Here is a 14,806-nt window from a genome sequence, read left to right on the forward strand (position 1 = left end):
CTTCCTGACCTCGTCAGGACCCACAGCGGCACCACGCGACAGGCCTGGATGGCGCTCGAGGGGCAGTTCCTCGGCCGCGCTCTTCAGCTCGACGCCACCTTCCGCACCTTCGAGCAGGGAGACCTCTCCATTGGTGAGTTCTGCCGGCGGATGAAGAGCATGGTTGATGCTCTTCACGACCTTGGGTGTCCGGTGTCCGATCGGGTCTTGGTGCTCAATGTCCTGCGGGGCCTGAGCAGCACCTATGACCACCTGAAGACATGGATCACCCGCCAGAGGCCCTTCCCCTCCTTCCTGCAGGTCCGGGACGACCTCGCCCTCGAGGAGATCACCAGGGGTCTCGCGCCTGGATCGTCTTCGTCCACCCCCAACGCACTCGTTCCTGCTCCACCGGCTTCCTCAGCCGCTCCTGCCACCTCCCTCCTTGGTGCTGCTCCCGCCGGGCAGACCGGAGGTGGGGGAGGGGGCGTGGACGTCGTCGGGGGGGGGGGGGGGACGGGGTGGTGGTGGTATTGGTGGCCCTGCTTCTGGGGTACCGGTACTGGTGGAGGCCGTCGGGGCGCGCCGACTCCGGCTCCGGCTCCTGCCCCTGCCCTGGCCATCCTTCAGCAACCCATGGTCAGGGCGCATCTCAATGTGGCCGTTTCAGGGTCGGGGGGGGGGGGCGTCATCAGCTCCAGCCGGCGGCCATGTTCACCGGTGCTGCTCCCCTCTTCGCGCTGTCCTGCACCCCGCCCGCTCAGCCTAGCCAGCAGCCGACCTGGCCTGGGGGGTAGGACCAGGCCGCTCTGGCGCAGTTCTTCAGCACCATGGGACTAACGCCGCCGGTCAGCACCGAGTGGATCGCCGAGTTGGGTGCCTCCTTCCACACCACCCCAGATGCTGGTATCCTCTCTTTTGTCCGACCCCCACACCCCTCTTGTCCTTCTTCCATCATGGTTGGTGATGGGTCTTGCCTTCCTGTCACCGCCGTGGGTTCTGCTCCTAGCTCTTTTTGTCTTTCTAATGTTTTTGTTGCTCCTCAGATGGATCACAACCTTCTTTCCATTCGCCAGTTTACTGCTGACAATTCATGTTCCATCGAATTTGACTCTTCCGGTGTTACTGTGAAGGATTCGGCTTCCCGGTATCCGCTCCTCCGATGTGACAGCTCGGGGCCTCTTTACACCATTCGTCTTCCTGCTTCCGCTGCTCCGCCTTCGACTTCTTCTTCGTCTGCTGCTTTTGCCGTGATGCCGTTTTCCACCACCTGACACCGCCGGCTTGGTCACCCCGGCCGCGACGTTTTGGCTCAGCTCAGTCGTAGTACCGATGTTCCATGTACTAGGACTCCTGCTGAGCACCTTTGTCATGCGTGCCAGTTAGGTCGTCATGTCAGATTTTCTTTTTCTTCTTCTTCGCATGCTGCGTATGCCTTTGATCGTGTTCACTGTGACCTGTGGACATCTCCTGTACTCAGCATGTTTGGTTATAAATATTATCTGGTGGTGGTTGATGATTTCTCTCATTACTCTTGGACTTTTCCTTTGCGCGCCAAGTCTGAGACCTTCCCCACTCTCCACTTCTTTGCCTAGGTGTCCACTCCGTTCGGCCTCACCATTAAGGCCATCCAGTGTGACAACGGGCGTGAGTTCGATAACTCTACCTCCCGTTCCTTCTTCCTCTCTCGGGGTGTTCAGCTGCGTATGTCTTGTCCGTATACCTCTCCTCAGAACGGCAAGGCTGAGCAGATGATTCGCACGACGAACGACGTCGTGCGCACCCTTCTGATCCAGGCCTCTCTGCCCCGTGCTTCTGGGCTGAGAGACTCCACACCGCCACCTACTTGCTTAATTGTATTCCGTCCACTGCTTCTCCTGCTCCCACTCCACACCATGCTCTTTTCGGTACCCCTCGTCGCTACGACCACCTTCGGGTCTTCGGGTGTGCATCTTACCCTTACATCTCCGCCACTGCTTCTCACAAGCTGGCGCCCCACTCGACTCGTGTGTTTCTTGGTTGCTCCACTGACCACAAGGGGTACCGATGACCTCACTTCTCACCGCGTCCTGATCTCCCGACACGTCGTGTTTGACGAGTCGGATTTCCCCTACTCCACCTCCTCCACACCTCCTGACCCCGAGCTGGACTCTCTGTTTTCGACTGACCCAGTGGTTCAGCCATCTTTACCTGTCTGTTCTTTCCCTGCAGGTTTTCTTGGTACACCGGTACCGCTTCCGATGATCCCTGCTGCGCTTAGTGCAGCCCCGGTGCCCGCGGTCGCGCCATGCGCAGCCCCCGGACCTCCGGTCGTGCTGCGCGGGACCCGGTGTCTTCTGCTGCGCCACACGCGGCCCCGGTGCTTTCCCCTGCACCTGCGCGATACGCTCAGCCGGTGCAGGTGTACCGGCGTCGTCCTCTACACCAGAGCCGCCGCCACCGCCATCCCCGACTCGCTCTCGAGCCGAGCCGGCGGTGTACCACCCGCCAGTCATCCATCGGAATCTTCGACATATTCATCCCATGGTGACTCGGCGGATAGCGTCTCAGGCCGCGACTCTGCCACCGAGGGAGAGCCGCGGGTCTCTCCGGTACCCTCCTCTGTCCGCGACGCCCTGGCGGATCCTCACTGGCGTCGCGCGATGGAAGAGGAGTACGCGGCTCTCCTTACCAACCAGACGTGGGATCTCGCGCCGCGTCCGTCTGGTTGCAATGTGGTCACTGGCAAGTGGATCTTGTTGGGTTTAGTCCCACATTGGAAATTAATGTAGGGGGAGTACAACATATAAGACCAAGCAATCCTCACCTATCAGACTAGTCTTTTGGGTTGAGTTAGGCCCATTATCTTAATCCGTTGTGCTCCGTTATGTCTGGGCCTCCATATAGTTTCTAACAAGTGGTATCAGAGTCCATGGGCTAACAATCTCTTTCACACGTTGACGGGTGAGTCCGTTATCTCCGTTCAATAGTCACATCTTTGTGACATTGGAGATGAAATTACTCTTGTGACGGGGGAGCTCGTTCGGATCCACATTTGGAGAGTTTAAAAAAAATTGGCATATCCGTTCGGATCTAAAAAAATACTTAAGGCCCGTGATGATGCCTTCTAATAGAAGATTTGGGCCCAATGTGTGACCGGGCGATATTGTTGGGTTTAGTCCCACATTGGAAATTAATGTAGGGGGAGTACAACATATAAGACCAAGCAATCCTCACCTATCAGACTAGTCTTTTGGGTTGAGTTAGGCCCAATATCTTAATCCGTTGTGCTCCGTTATGTCTGGGCCTCTATATAGTTTTTAACAGATCTGGACGCATAAGCGTCGGGCTGATGGCACACTGGAGCGCTACAAGGCTCGCTGGGTTCTTCGGGGTTTCACCCAGCGGCCTGGTGTGGACTATGATGAGACCTTCAGTCCAGTGGTGAAGCCTGCTACTGTGTGCACGGTCCTCTCGCTCGCACTCTCTCGCTCCTGGCATGTGCACCAGCTGGATGTGAAGAATGCCTTTCTCCATAGCACTCTGTCAAAGACAGTCTACTGCAGTCAGCCAGCGGGATTTGTGGACTCGAGTCGTCTGGATATGGTCTGCCGGCTCAACAAGTCCCTCTATGGTCTGAAGCAGACTCCTCGGGCTTGGTACTCTCGGTTCGACACGTTCTTGCTGACTTTGGGATTCACCGAGGTCAAGGCTGACACTTCTCTGTTCATCTACCGTCGTGGGGATGAGACTGCCTACCTGCTGCTCTATGTTGATGATATTGTGCTCACCGCTTCCAGTCAGCAGCTGCTTGAGCGCATTATCTCCTCTCTGCAGCAGGAGTTTGCTATAAACGATCTTGGTCAGCTCCACCACTTCTTGTGTGTTACTATTGAGACTCATCCGTCTGGTCTGTTCCTTAACCAGCAGCAGTATGCACTCGACATTCTGGAGCGGGCTGGGATGACTGATTGCAAGCCATGCTCCACTCCTGTCGATACTCGGGCGAAGCTGTCTGCTGATCTGGGTGATCCCGTGGCTGATCCTACTGTCTACCGGAGCCTTGCCGGTGCCTTGCAGTACCTCACCTTCACCCGGCCGGATCTCACCTATGCCGTTCAGCAGGTCTGTCTTCACATGCATGATCCCCGGGAGTCTCACATGCACTGAAGCGTCTCCTCCGCTATGTCCGTGGCACTGTTGGCTTCGGCTTGGTTCTTCACCGCTCTCCCACCTCTGGACTGGCTGCCCGGACACTCGCCGCTGACTGGACTGGCTGCCCGGACACTCGCCGCTCCACTTCCGGCTATGCCGTCTTCCTGGGCGGCAACCTTGTCTCCTGGTCGTCCAAGCGGCAGCCGGTTGTCTCCCGCTCTAGTGCTGAGGCGGAGTACCGTGCGGTCGCTAACGGCGTGGCGGAGACGTCCTGGCTCTGACAGCTCTTGGCGGAGCTATACAGCCCGCTCGCCAAGAGCACGCTCGTCTACTGCGACAACGTCAGCGCCGTGTATCTCTCCACTAACCCCGTCCAGCATCAGCGGACGAAGTATGTGGGGATCGACTTGCACTTCGTGCGCGACAGGTTCGCCGTCGGCGATGTTCGGGTTCTCCATGTCCCGACCACCTCCCAGTTTGCCGACATCTTCACCAAGGGTCTTCCCTCCTCGACGTTCTAGGAGTTTCGCTCCAGCCTCAACGTAGCCAGTGGCTAGTTGTGGCTGCGGAGGGGTATTTGCCCTTTGTACTTTCTTTTTGTCCAGTCTTGAACACCGCTGCGACGGTAGTTCAGACTGCGGGGGGTGTTGGCTTTTTTGTTGTCCAGTCTTGAACACCGCTGCGCCGGTAGTTCAGACTGTGGGGGGGGGGTGTTGGTGTATATTGAGCCCATGTATAGAGATCTATCTAGAGGCCCATGTATAGGAACTATATATCCCACCCTTCTAGGGTTTGGAGGAATACATCTAATTATTCCCTCCTACATTATGTACTGTGTGGTTAAATTTGTTTGCTTCTCTGTCGTTAAAACACTTTTTTTGCTTCAGGACCTCAATCTCTCTACAGAAAGGTTGACATCAAATAAGGCTTTCACAAACAAGCTGTGGAATGCAGGCAAATTTTTGTTGCAGAATTTGCCTGATAGAAGTGATGTCTCGGCATGGGATGCTTTGTTAGCAAATAAGGTTCCTAACTGAACTTCAAGTTGCACATGATGCATTCACTAAATTTATTCTATGTTTTAAACTGTTGCTAATATTTTTTTCATCTCTTATCCAGTATGACACAGAAGCATCACTTCAGGAACTGCCATTGCCAGAATGCTGGGTGGTAAGTCCAGTGTTATGTTAAATTATCTGTCTTTTGTGCAGTTTGTTGATGAAAAGAATAAACTATAATCCAGGTTACAGGACTACATGGACTAATTGATAGGGTCAGCACAAGCTATGACAGGTTTTTCTTTGGAGATGCTGCTAGAGAAATATATGATTTCTTTTGGGGGGATTTTGCTGATTGGTAAGATAATGGAGAACCCTAACGTGTCCAAACTTTACTTTAGAACCATTCGACATTTATGCCTCAGCCTGATGATGGAGTAGTTATTAGCCCATTGACAATGATGAGGTCAGAGGGGATAGGGGGCAGGGTGGAGAGATATCAGCAATGCTAAATATGTCCTATTTCACCCTGTAAAATTGAGGAGAGCTTCCTATTGTTCTCATTGATGCTCATGTACTTCACTAAGTTCTCTAGTTCCATCCCTGCTTATTGTCGAGAAAAATGCAAGTCTTGTTACTAACCTTGGGAATTTGGAAAGATAAGTAATAATCTGTAGAGATGGCCATGTCTTTATAGAGAGTCATATAGGAATATAAAGAGTCTCATCTGAATATGGTGAGACTCGTAGGAATATAGAGAGCCGTAACATGTCTAATGAGATCGAAACAAAACTAATTTTACTAACTTTTCTCTGAGTTGCTTGATGTAAATCTAATGAGATAAAAAAAACTAAAAGTTACTAACTTTTGTCTCACATTCAAATGGTCAATTTTTACTAGCTATTAACCAGGAGCTGAGGACTTTCTTCGCTAATAGCAATCCTTGAACTAAACTTATATGTGGTTTGATGCAAAGGCCTCTGCCCGTCTATGGAATTGTTTTTCCTATGGATAATTCATCTGTCTGTTTAGTCTTTTTTTGTGTATGTAGAATCCTTTTGACACAGTGCTTTATGAATGTCATGTCCCTGCTCTATAGGATTGGACAGAAGTTTTAGCTTTTGACTATTAACATGGAACTATGGAAGTACATAAGATCTCCCATGCTATTGTACTAAGTACATACTACTTCCGTTCCAAAATGTAAGAGGTTTTAGTTTTACCAAGTTTATAGATATGTACAATATCAATTGAGTTCTATTAAATCCACCAAGAAACATGTCTCGATAGTGCCTTTATCTAGAGAAGTTTGACTTGGGACAAAACTAAAATCTCTTATGTTTTGGAACGGAGGAAGTATTACTGAATTATTGTGTTTTTTTGATAAATCTTGGATTTCAAATATAACAAATGGAAGTGGCTTCATTTGTTCATACAAAGAATTCATCAATTAATTTGTTCAGGTGTATCGAAGAGAAGTAATGTTCATTTTGATACTTAGAATTCATCAATTAATTCTCGTTCAGGTATATTGAGGCAAGCAAAACACGTCTCTACCACTCAGCTGACAAGTTAGCAGCTGCTAGAGCACAAAGTGTTCTGCTGTATGTGTTTGAAAACATACTGAAGTTACTGCATCCCTTCATGCCGTTCGTTACTGAAGAATTATGGCAGGTATGAAGCATAACTGTCAAGTGTTACTTCAATAAATCTATGAAGCTCTCATCAGTATCATCAATAGAATATCGTTGTTCTTATTTCAGGCATTTCCATACAGAAAGCAAGCACTTATGGTTACTCCCTGGCCTACCACTGACCTTCCTAAGGATTTGAGGTCCATCAAAAGGTTTCAAAATCTGCAATCATTGGTAAAATTTTACACTTCGAGTTTTATAATATCAGTCCAAGATATGCTACAGTAAATTGTAACTATTTATTTGATTTGACATTGTAATGACAGATAAGAGGAATCAGAAATGTTAGAGCAGAATACACTGTTGAGCCAGCAAAACGGATATCAGCTTCTGTTGTTGCTACTGCAGATGTCCTGGAATATGTATCGGTAAGTTTGCAGGTCTATTTATTTTGCAATTTTTCAAGCAGTTCCAAGCAGACATATATAATTTTTTTGATAGCAGAGGAGCCTTAGCTGTTCAATCTATCTCCGTACTCAACTCAAAGTTGCTATAGAAAAATAAAAATGTGTAGTTCTGAGTTTAGGCAAGCTGTTGCGCTTTTCACAGCTTACCTGCATCTTGACTGTGGAAACCCTGCAAGGCTGTAACTGGTATTGGAATTTATGATTAAACGATAACATTCTGAATTATTGTTTTTTGTTGCACACGTGGTTTTTACAAATGTGTTGTAGCGATATGCCTCGTCACAGCAAACATTGGCTAAACATATCATTGCATTTTCTTCAACAAACTTTGAGAAGCCAAAGTGTTAGTTCACTAGTATAATTGCTTATTCTTATAATTAAAACCACTTGATGAACGAGAAGTGGCTCAACCATAAAGGTTCTTTCGAGACAGTAACTGGGTCAACTCTGCTGCTGCAGTGCCAAGGATTGTAATTTAGCTCTTTGCTTTTCAGTTGAGGAAACACTTTACCATTCTTTCTAGCGTCCCCTTCTTTTTTTCACCATGACATATATGTTTATGCCTGCAGAAGGAGAAGCAGGTCCTGGCTTTACTTTCAAAGCTTGATGTTCAGAATGTGCATTTTACTGAATCAGCACCAGGTATGCCCCTTGTACCTGTTCTAAGTTCAATCATAGCCCTTCTTTATGCAGTTTTCCAACAACAATCTGTATCCACGTTTACCAGGTGATGCAAACCAGTCTGTTCACATTGTTGCTGATGACGGTCTGGAAGCCTATCTACCTTTGGCTGACATGGTTGATGTGTCCGAGGAGGTTAAGCGGCTGTCCAAGCGCCTCTCTAAGATGCAGTCAGAGTATGATGCTCTCATGGCCCGCCTCAACTCCCAAAGTGTACGTTTGCTCATTTCTGCTTGTTTCACTGATATTATTCAAAAAACACCTTGCATGTTAATGTACTTCTTCCATGCTGTAGTTTGTAGAAAAGGCTCCTGAAGATATTGTTCGTGGAGTTCGTGAAAAAGCGTCCGAGGCTGAGGAGAAGATCTCTCTCACTAAGAATCGGCTTGCATTTCTGCAATCAACTGTCTCAACGTAAATACAGAAATTGACAGTAGCAGATGCTTCCGGAATGCTATTTTGATCGATGAGGCTGGGGAAAAACTGGTTGTTTAATACTCCCTCCATTCACTTTTGATAACTATATTTCAAAAACTTAAATGTTAAAAAATGATAGCTATATTTCCTATTGGCATGGGTTGTGGCAATAAATAACACTAGTTACAAGGAGTTTCCAATTAAACCATTGGAGTACCAACAAAAAAGTTTGTTGCATTTATTAGATTGATAAGCACACTTGTGATGCCCTTGGTCATTGTGTCATATGAAAATATATGAATCAAAACTGAATGGAAGGAGTAGTAGTTGCGGTTAAAGGATCTCACATATTACCAACAAGTGCAGTCATGGCCGGATTCTGCAGCTACTAGGTCCAGCAGCAGCTCACGGAAATACTTAACAATTCCCATGTGTTCTGCCCCAGAAAACTTGCAGCATACGATTTTTTTTCTCCTTTTTGAATATTCTTGCTGCATTTTTTTTTTGCTTGCTTGGGCTTGACTGTAGGGGAGAATGAGTAGCGTGTATTCCTCCAAATTTTAAAAGGGTGGGTATATAGTAGTTGTACATGGGTCTTAACACCTGGGCTATATGGGCCACTCACACATACACCAACACCCCCCTCCCCGCGTGCAGTCTGAACTACCTGCGCAGAGGAGTTCAAGACTGGACAAAAAAAAATACACAGATCAAACACCTCCCCGCAGTCACAATTAACCACCTGCTATGTTGAGGCTGGAGCGAAACTCCGAGAAAGTCGAGGAGGGGAGATCCTTGGTGAAGATGTCAGCAAACTGGGAGGTGGTCGGGACATGGAGGACCCGAACATCACCGATAGCGACCCAGTCACAAACGAAGTGCAAGTCGATCTCCACATGTTTCGTCCGCTGATGCTGAACGGGGTTAGTGGAGAGGTACACGGCGTTGACGTTGTTGCAGTAGACGAGCGTGCTCTTGGCGAGCAGACTATGGAGCTCCGCCAAGACCTGTCGTAGCCAGGACGCCTCCGCCACGCCGTTAGCGACAGCACGGTACTCCGCCTTGGCACTGAAGCATCGGTGTAGACAACCAGCTCAGCAGCGGGAGAGCGGTGAAGAACTAGGCCGAAGTTAACAGTGCCACGGACGTAGTGGAGTAGACGCTTCAGCGCAGCAAGATGTGACTCTCGGGGATCATGCATATGAAGGCAAACCTGCTGAACGGCATATGTGAGGTCCGGCCTGGTGAAAGTGAGGTACTGCAAGGCACCGGCAAGACTCTGGTAGGCAGTAGGATCAGCCACGGTATCATCCAGATCAGCAGACAGCTTCGCCGGAGTGTCGACAGGAGTGGAGCATGGCTTGCAATCAGTCATCTCAGCCCGCTATAGAATATCAAGAGCATACTGCCGCTAGTGAAGGAGAAGGCCAGACGGACTAGGCTCAACAGTGACACCCAGGAAGTGATGGAGCTGATCAAGATCCTTCATAGCAAACTCCTGCTGCAGATAGGAGATGATGCGCTGAAGCAACTGCTGACTGGAGGCTGTGAGCACAATGTCATCAACATAAAGTAGCAGGTAGGCAGCCTCATCCCCACGGCGGTAGATGAACAGAGAAGTGTCAAACTTGGCCTCGGTGAACCCCAATGTCAGCAAGAACGTGGCAAACCGAGAATACCAAGCCCGAGGAGCCTGCTTCAGACCATAGAGAGTGTTGAGGCGGCAGACCATGTCCGGACGACTAGAGTCCACAAATCTCGCTGGCTGACTGCAGTAGACTGTCTCTAACAGAGTGCCATGGAGAAACACATTCTTCACATCCAGCTGGTGCACAGACCAAGAGCGAGAGAGAGCGAGCGAGAGGACCGTGCGCACAGTAGCAGGCTTCACCACTGGGCTGAAGGTCTCATCGTAGTTCACACTAGGCCGCTGGGTGAAACCCCGGAGAACCCAGCGAGCCTTATAGCGATCCAGTGTGCCATCATCCCGACGCTTATGCGTTCAGATCCACTTGCCAGTGACCACATTGCAACCAGACGGACGCGGCACGAGGTCCCACGTTTGGTTGGCAAGAAGAGCCACGTACTCCTCTTCCATCGCGCGACGCCAGTGAGAATCTGTCAAGGCGTCGCGGACAGAGGAGGGTACCGGAGAGATCCACGGCTCTCCCTCGGTGACGGAGAGAGTCGCGGGCTGAGAAGCCATCTGCCGAGTTGTAAGCATCTAGGCCCTCAAGGTATGTTTCGGTGATTAATGACAACCACTATTGTGACTAATGAGTATGTGCAGCTTAATAGATCATTATCGCTCATTTGGTCATATGTCAAAAGAGGCCCCTCAATTTCATTATTCAAAAAGGTGATCTCGGTATTCAACTCAAGATTATTACAAGACTAAGGATCTTTCTAGTACTAAGGGTCACAAGGTTGAGAAGGACACTTAGATTAGTATATGTTTTATAGTTTTGTAGAGGTCGCACTATTAAGAGGGGTTAAGGTCAAGTAACTTGAGCATGGACATGATAAATCAAAAATGGATGCACACTATGGTCACTCATCCTAGAAGTTCAAATAAGTGGTTTTCAACTTATATCTCAAGAATATTTGGATTTCATTCAAGACTCAAATCAGAAAAGGCAAAATCAGAAAAAGTCTTTAACACCGATTTAACCGACGCTCTCCCTTTTCTATACGTCGGTTAAACGAAGTCAGCAGTCTGGACAAGTCAATACACCGGTTAAACCGACGTGTTTGAACTTAACATCGGTGCATTAGTCCAGAGTTGGTTTTCCCGGGTGTTTCAAGGTTCTATACACCGGTTAAACCAACGCTGTTTGAATTGAGACGTCGGTGCAATTGACCAGTGAGATGGTTTTTCCAAGGATTTCAGAAGTTGTACTCACCGGTTAAACCGACGATAGGTTTGAGTTAACATCGGTGCAGTTGTCCAGAGACTTGGTTTTTCAGTTGATCAGTGGACAACTACACTCACCGGTTAAACCGATGATACGTCGGTTAATCTGCCCAAGTTGTAACGGCTAGTTTTCAGAATGGGCAGTTTACATTCATCGGTTAAACCGACGCTGACTATTGGAGGTACGTCGGATTAACCGGCGCTACGCAGTTTTCTGGCAGCTTTTCTCCAACGGCTCTATTCGTGTGAGCTGCATATATATACCCCTCCAATGGGTCATTTTGCACACTCTTGGCACCAGGCAACATCCATACACTCATACTATAGTCAAGAGCCACCTTGAGCTTCATCTTTCACATACTTGTTCATCCAATCAATCAAGAAGCAAGATTAAGGACTTGAGTAGAGAGAAGCTTGTGTGCATCCGTTCTTGGTGATCGGTTCTTGCTCAAGTGAAGGCCCTAGCTTGTTACTCTTGGTGATTGCCATCACCTAGGCGATCTTGGTGATCGAGGTGTTTCTCGCGGAGCTTGCCAAGGATTGTGGGAGCCCGGAGAAGAAGATTGTACGTGGCTTGATCTCCACCACGCCGGGATGGTGAACGGAGACTCTTAGTGAGCGCCCTCGTCTCGGTGACTTGGGAGGTGACAAGACTCTTTGTGAGTGTCACAACGTGGATTAGGGGTGTGTGCCAACACATCGATACAACGGGAAAAAATCCGGTCGTCTCTTGTCCACTCTCTTTATTCAAACATTTTCTTTCATGCAATTTATTCATGTGCTTGACTTAGAGATCATAACTTAGCTCTACCTTGCTAGGCTTTACTTCTCGTTTTATCTCTCATAGCTTGTGTAGGTAGCTTAGTTATCCGGTTGGTGAATTGGTGCCTTACTAACATTGCATAGGTTAAGGTTGCTTTATTGTGTTTTAGAAATTGAAAAAGGCCCAATTCACCCCCCCCCTCTTGGTCTATCGATCCTTTCACGAGTCACCATGGGATGAATATGGCAAGAGTCCCGATGGATGACTGGCGGGTGGTACACAGCCGGCTCTACTCGAGAGCAAGTCGGCAGAGGCGGCTGCGGCGCCGGCTCCGGTGTAGGTGGCGGTGGAGACTCCGGTGCCGGAGTCGGAGGCCGCAGGTTGGCGCCGGTGCTGGCACCGAACGACGCCGGTACACCTGCACCGGCTGGGCATAGCCCGCAGGCGCCGTAGGAGGCACCGGGACCACGTGTGACGCAGCAGGAGACACCGGCGCCGCGCATGGTACGACCGGAGGTCCCAGGGCCGCGCGTGGCGCAGCAGGAATCACCGGAAGCGGTGCCGGTGTACCAGAAAAACCTGCATTGAAATGACAGACAGACAAAGGTGGCTGAACCACCGGGTCAGGCGAAAACAGTGACTCCAACTCGGGGTCAGAGGAAGGTGTAGAGGAGGTGGAGTAGGAGAAATCCGACTTGTCAAACACAACGTGTCGGGAGATGAGGACCCGACGAGAGGTGAGGTAAAAGCAGCGGTACCCCTTCTGGTCAGGGGAGTAACCAAGAAACACACAATGAGTCGAGCGGGGTGCCAGCTTGTGAGAAGCAGTGGCGGAGATGTTAGGGTAACATGCACACCCGAAGACCCGAAGGTGGTTGTAGCGACAAAGGGTACCGAAAAGAGCGTGGTGTTGAGTGGGAAAAGGGGAAGCATTGGACGGAAGGTGGTTAAGCAAGTAGGTGGCGGTGTGGAGACTCTCAGCCTAGAAGCGGGGAGGCAGAGAGGCCTGAATCAGAAGGGTACGCATGACGTCATTCGTCGTGCGAATCATCCGCTCAGTCTTGCCGTTCTGGGGAGAGATATACGGACAAGACATACGCAGCGGAACACCCCGAGCAAGGAAGAAAGAACGGGTGGTGGAGTTGTCGAACTCACGCCCGTTGTCACACTAGACGGTCTTAATGGTGAGGCCGAACTGAGTGGACACCCAGGCAAAGAAGTGGAGGAGGGTGGGAAAGGTCTCAGACTTGGCGCGCAAAGGAAAAGTCCAAGAGTAATGAGAGAAATCATCAACCACCACCAGATAGTATTTATAGCCAAAAAACTGAGTACAGGAGAGATCCACAGGTCACAGTGAATAAGATCAAAGGCATACGTCGCATGCGAAGAAGAAGAAGAAAAAGTAAGTCTAACATGACGACCTAACTGGCACGCGTGATAGAGGTGCTCAGCAGGAGCCCTAGTACAAGGAATATCGGTACTACGACTGAGCTGAGCCAAAACGTCGCCGCCGGGGTGACCAAGCCGGCGGTGCCAGGTGGTGGAAGACGGCGTCGCGGCAAAGGCAGCAGACGAAGAAGAAGTCGAATGCGGAGCAGCGGAAGCAGGAAGACGAAGGGTGTAAAGGGGCCCGAGCTGTCACATCGGAGGAGCGGACGCCGGAAAGCCGAATCCTTCACAGTAAGATCAGAGAAGTCAAATTCGATGGAACAAGAATTGTCAGCAGTAAACTAGCGAATGGAAAGAAGATTATGAATCATATGAGGAGCAACAAGAACATTGAGAAGATGGAAAGAACCAGGAGCAGAACCCACGGCGGTGACAGGAAGACAAGACCCATCGCCAATCATGATGGAAGAAGGACAAAAGGGATGTGGGAGTCGGACAGAAGAGAGGATACCGGCATCTGGGTGGTGTGGAAGGAGGCACCCGAGTCGGCGATCCACTCGGTGCTGACCGGCGGCGTCAGCCCCATGGTGCTGAAGGACTGCGCCACGCGGCCTGGTCCCACCTCCCAGCCAGGTCGGTGGCTGGCTGGCTTGAGCAGGTGGAGTCCAGGACGGCGCAAACAGGGGAGCAGCACCGGCGAACATGGCCACCGGCTGGAGCTGAGGACGCCCCCACCCCCCCCCCCCCCCCCGCGACTCTGAAACGGCCACATCGAGATGCGCCCAGGGTTAAAAAAACGACCGGAACCGGTCCGGAAACCGCGGTTACCGGTTCCGGTTTGGGTCGGTTTCAAACCGGACCAAATTTGAATTCAAAAAAAATGAAAAATTCCTAAAATACTTCAAGTTGCGACGAATCTAATAGTGACAATTTTTTTCAAATATTTGTTCATTTAGTATACTTTGCGAGCATTTGAAGTTAAACAAAAAAAATATGCATACAAAAATATACAAATACAATATAAAACATGTTATACATTGTATTAATTTAAAAGTAGTACAAAAGAGGGTTGGAGGGTTCATTTAGGCTAAAACATGTTATACAAACATTCATTTAGTATACTTTACGGGCATTTGAATTTAAACCAAAAAAGAAAAAAAAATTAAACTTGGCCGGTTACCACTAAAACCGACCGGTTACCACTCCAAACCGGCCGGCTAACCGGTCCAAACCGTTTGAACAGTCCAATTTGAATTTGAATTTGATTGGTTTTTACCGATAACCAGTCAAATCGGTCCGGTTTATCGAAACCGGTGGCCGGCGGTTTGGACCGACTAATCGGTAAGAAAAACCTTGGATGTACCTTGGGGGTTTAAAAAAACTCATGACGTACGGAGCTTACACCTTCAGATAGCACCGCGGCGCCGTGT

At 49.4% G+C, this 14,806-nt stretch overlaps 1 protein-coding gene across 4 annotated transcripts in view; it reads left to right on the forward strand.

Annotated features, from left to right (window-relative positions):
- The window catches only part of LOC120662578 (valine--tRNA ligase, chloroplastic/mitochondrial 2-like), a 35,664-nt gene extending 27,021 nt beyond the window's left edge, over nucleotides 1–8,643 (forward strand). For all 4 annotated transcript variants that reach the window (XM_039941704.1, XM_039941699.1, XM_039941717.1 and 1 more), the window contains 9 exons: nucleotides 5,001–5,138; nucleotides 5,233–5,283; nucleotides 5,357–5,469; nucleotides 6,638–6,785; nucleotides 6,875–6,979; nucleotides 7,072–7,173; nucleotides 7,782–7,854; nucleotides 7,940–8,106; nucleotides 8,189–8,643. In XM_039941704.1, the coding sequence (XP_039797638.1) occupies nucleotides 5,001–5,138; nucleotides 5,233–5,283; nucleotides 5,357–5,469; nucleotides 6,638–6,785; nucleotides 6,875–6,979; nucleotides 7,072–7,173; nucleotides 7,782–7,854; nucleotides 7,940–8,106; nucleotides 8,189–8,311 (1,020 nt within the window). In that variant the 3' untranslated portion in view covers nucleotides 8,312–8,643. The remainder of the gene's footprint in view (nucleotides 1–5,000; nucleotides 5,139–5,232; nucleotides 5,284–5,356; nucleotides 5,470–6,637; nucleotides 6,786–6,874; nucleotides 6,980–7,071; nucleotides 7,174–7,781; nucleotides 7,855–7,939; nucleotides 8,107–8,188) is intronic.
- The last annotated feature ends 6,163 nt before the right edge of the window (nucleotides 8,644–14,806 follow it).

This window comes from Panicum virgatum, chromosome 2K (assembly GCF_016808335.1).
Source record: "Panicum virgatum strain AP13 chromosome 2K, P.virgatum_v5, whole genome shotgun sequence".
Lineage (NCBI taxonomy): Eukaryota > Viridiplantae > Streptophyta > Magnoliopsida > Poales > Poaceae > Panicum > Panicum virgatum.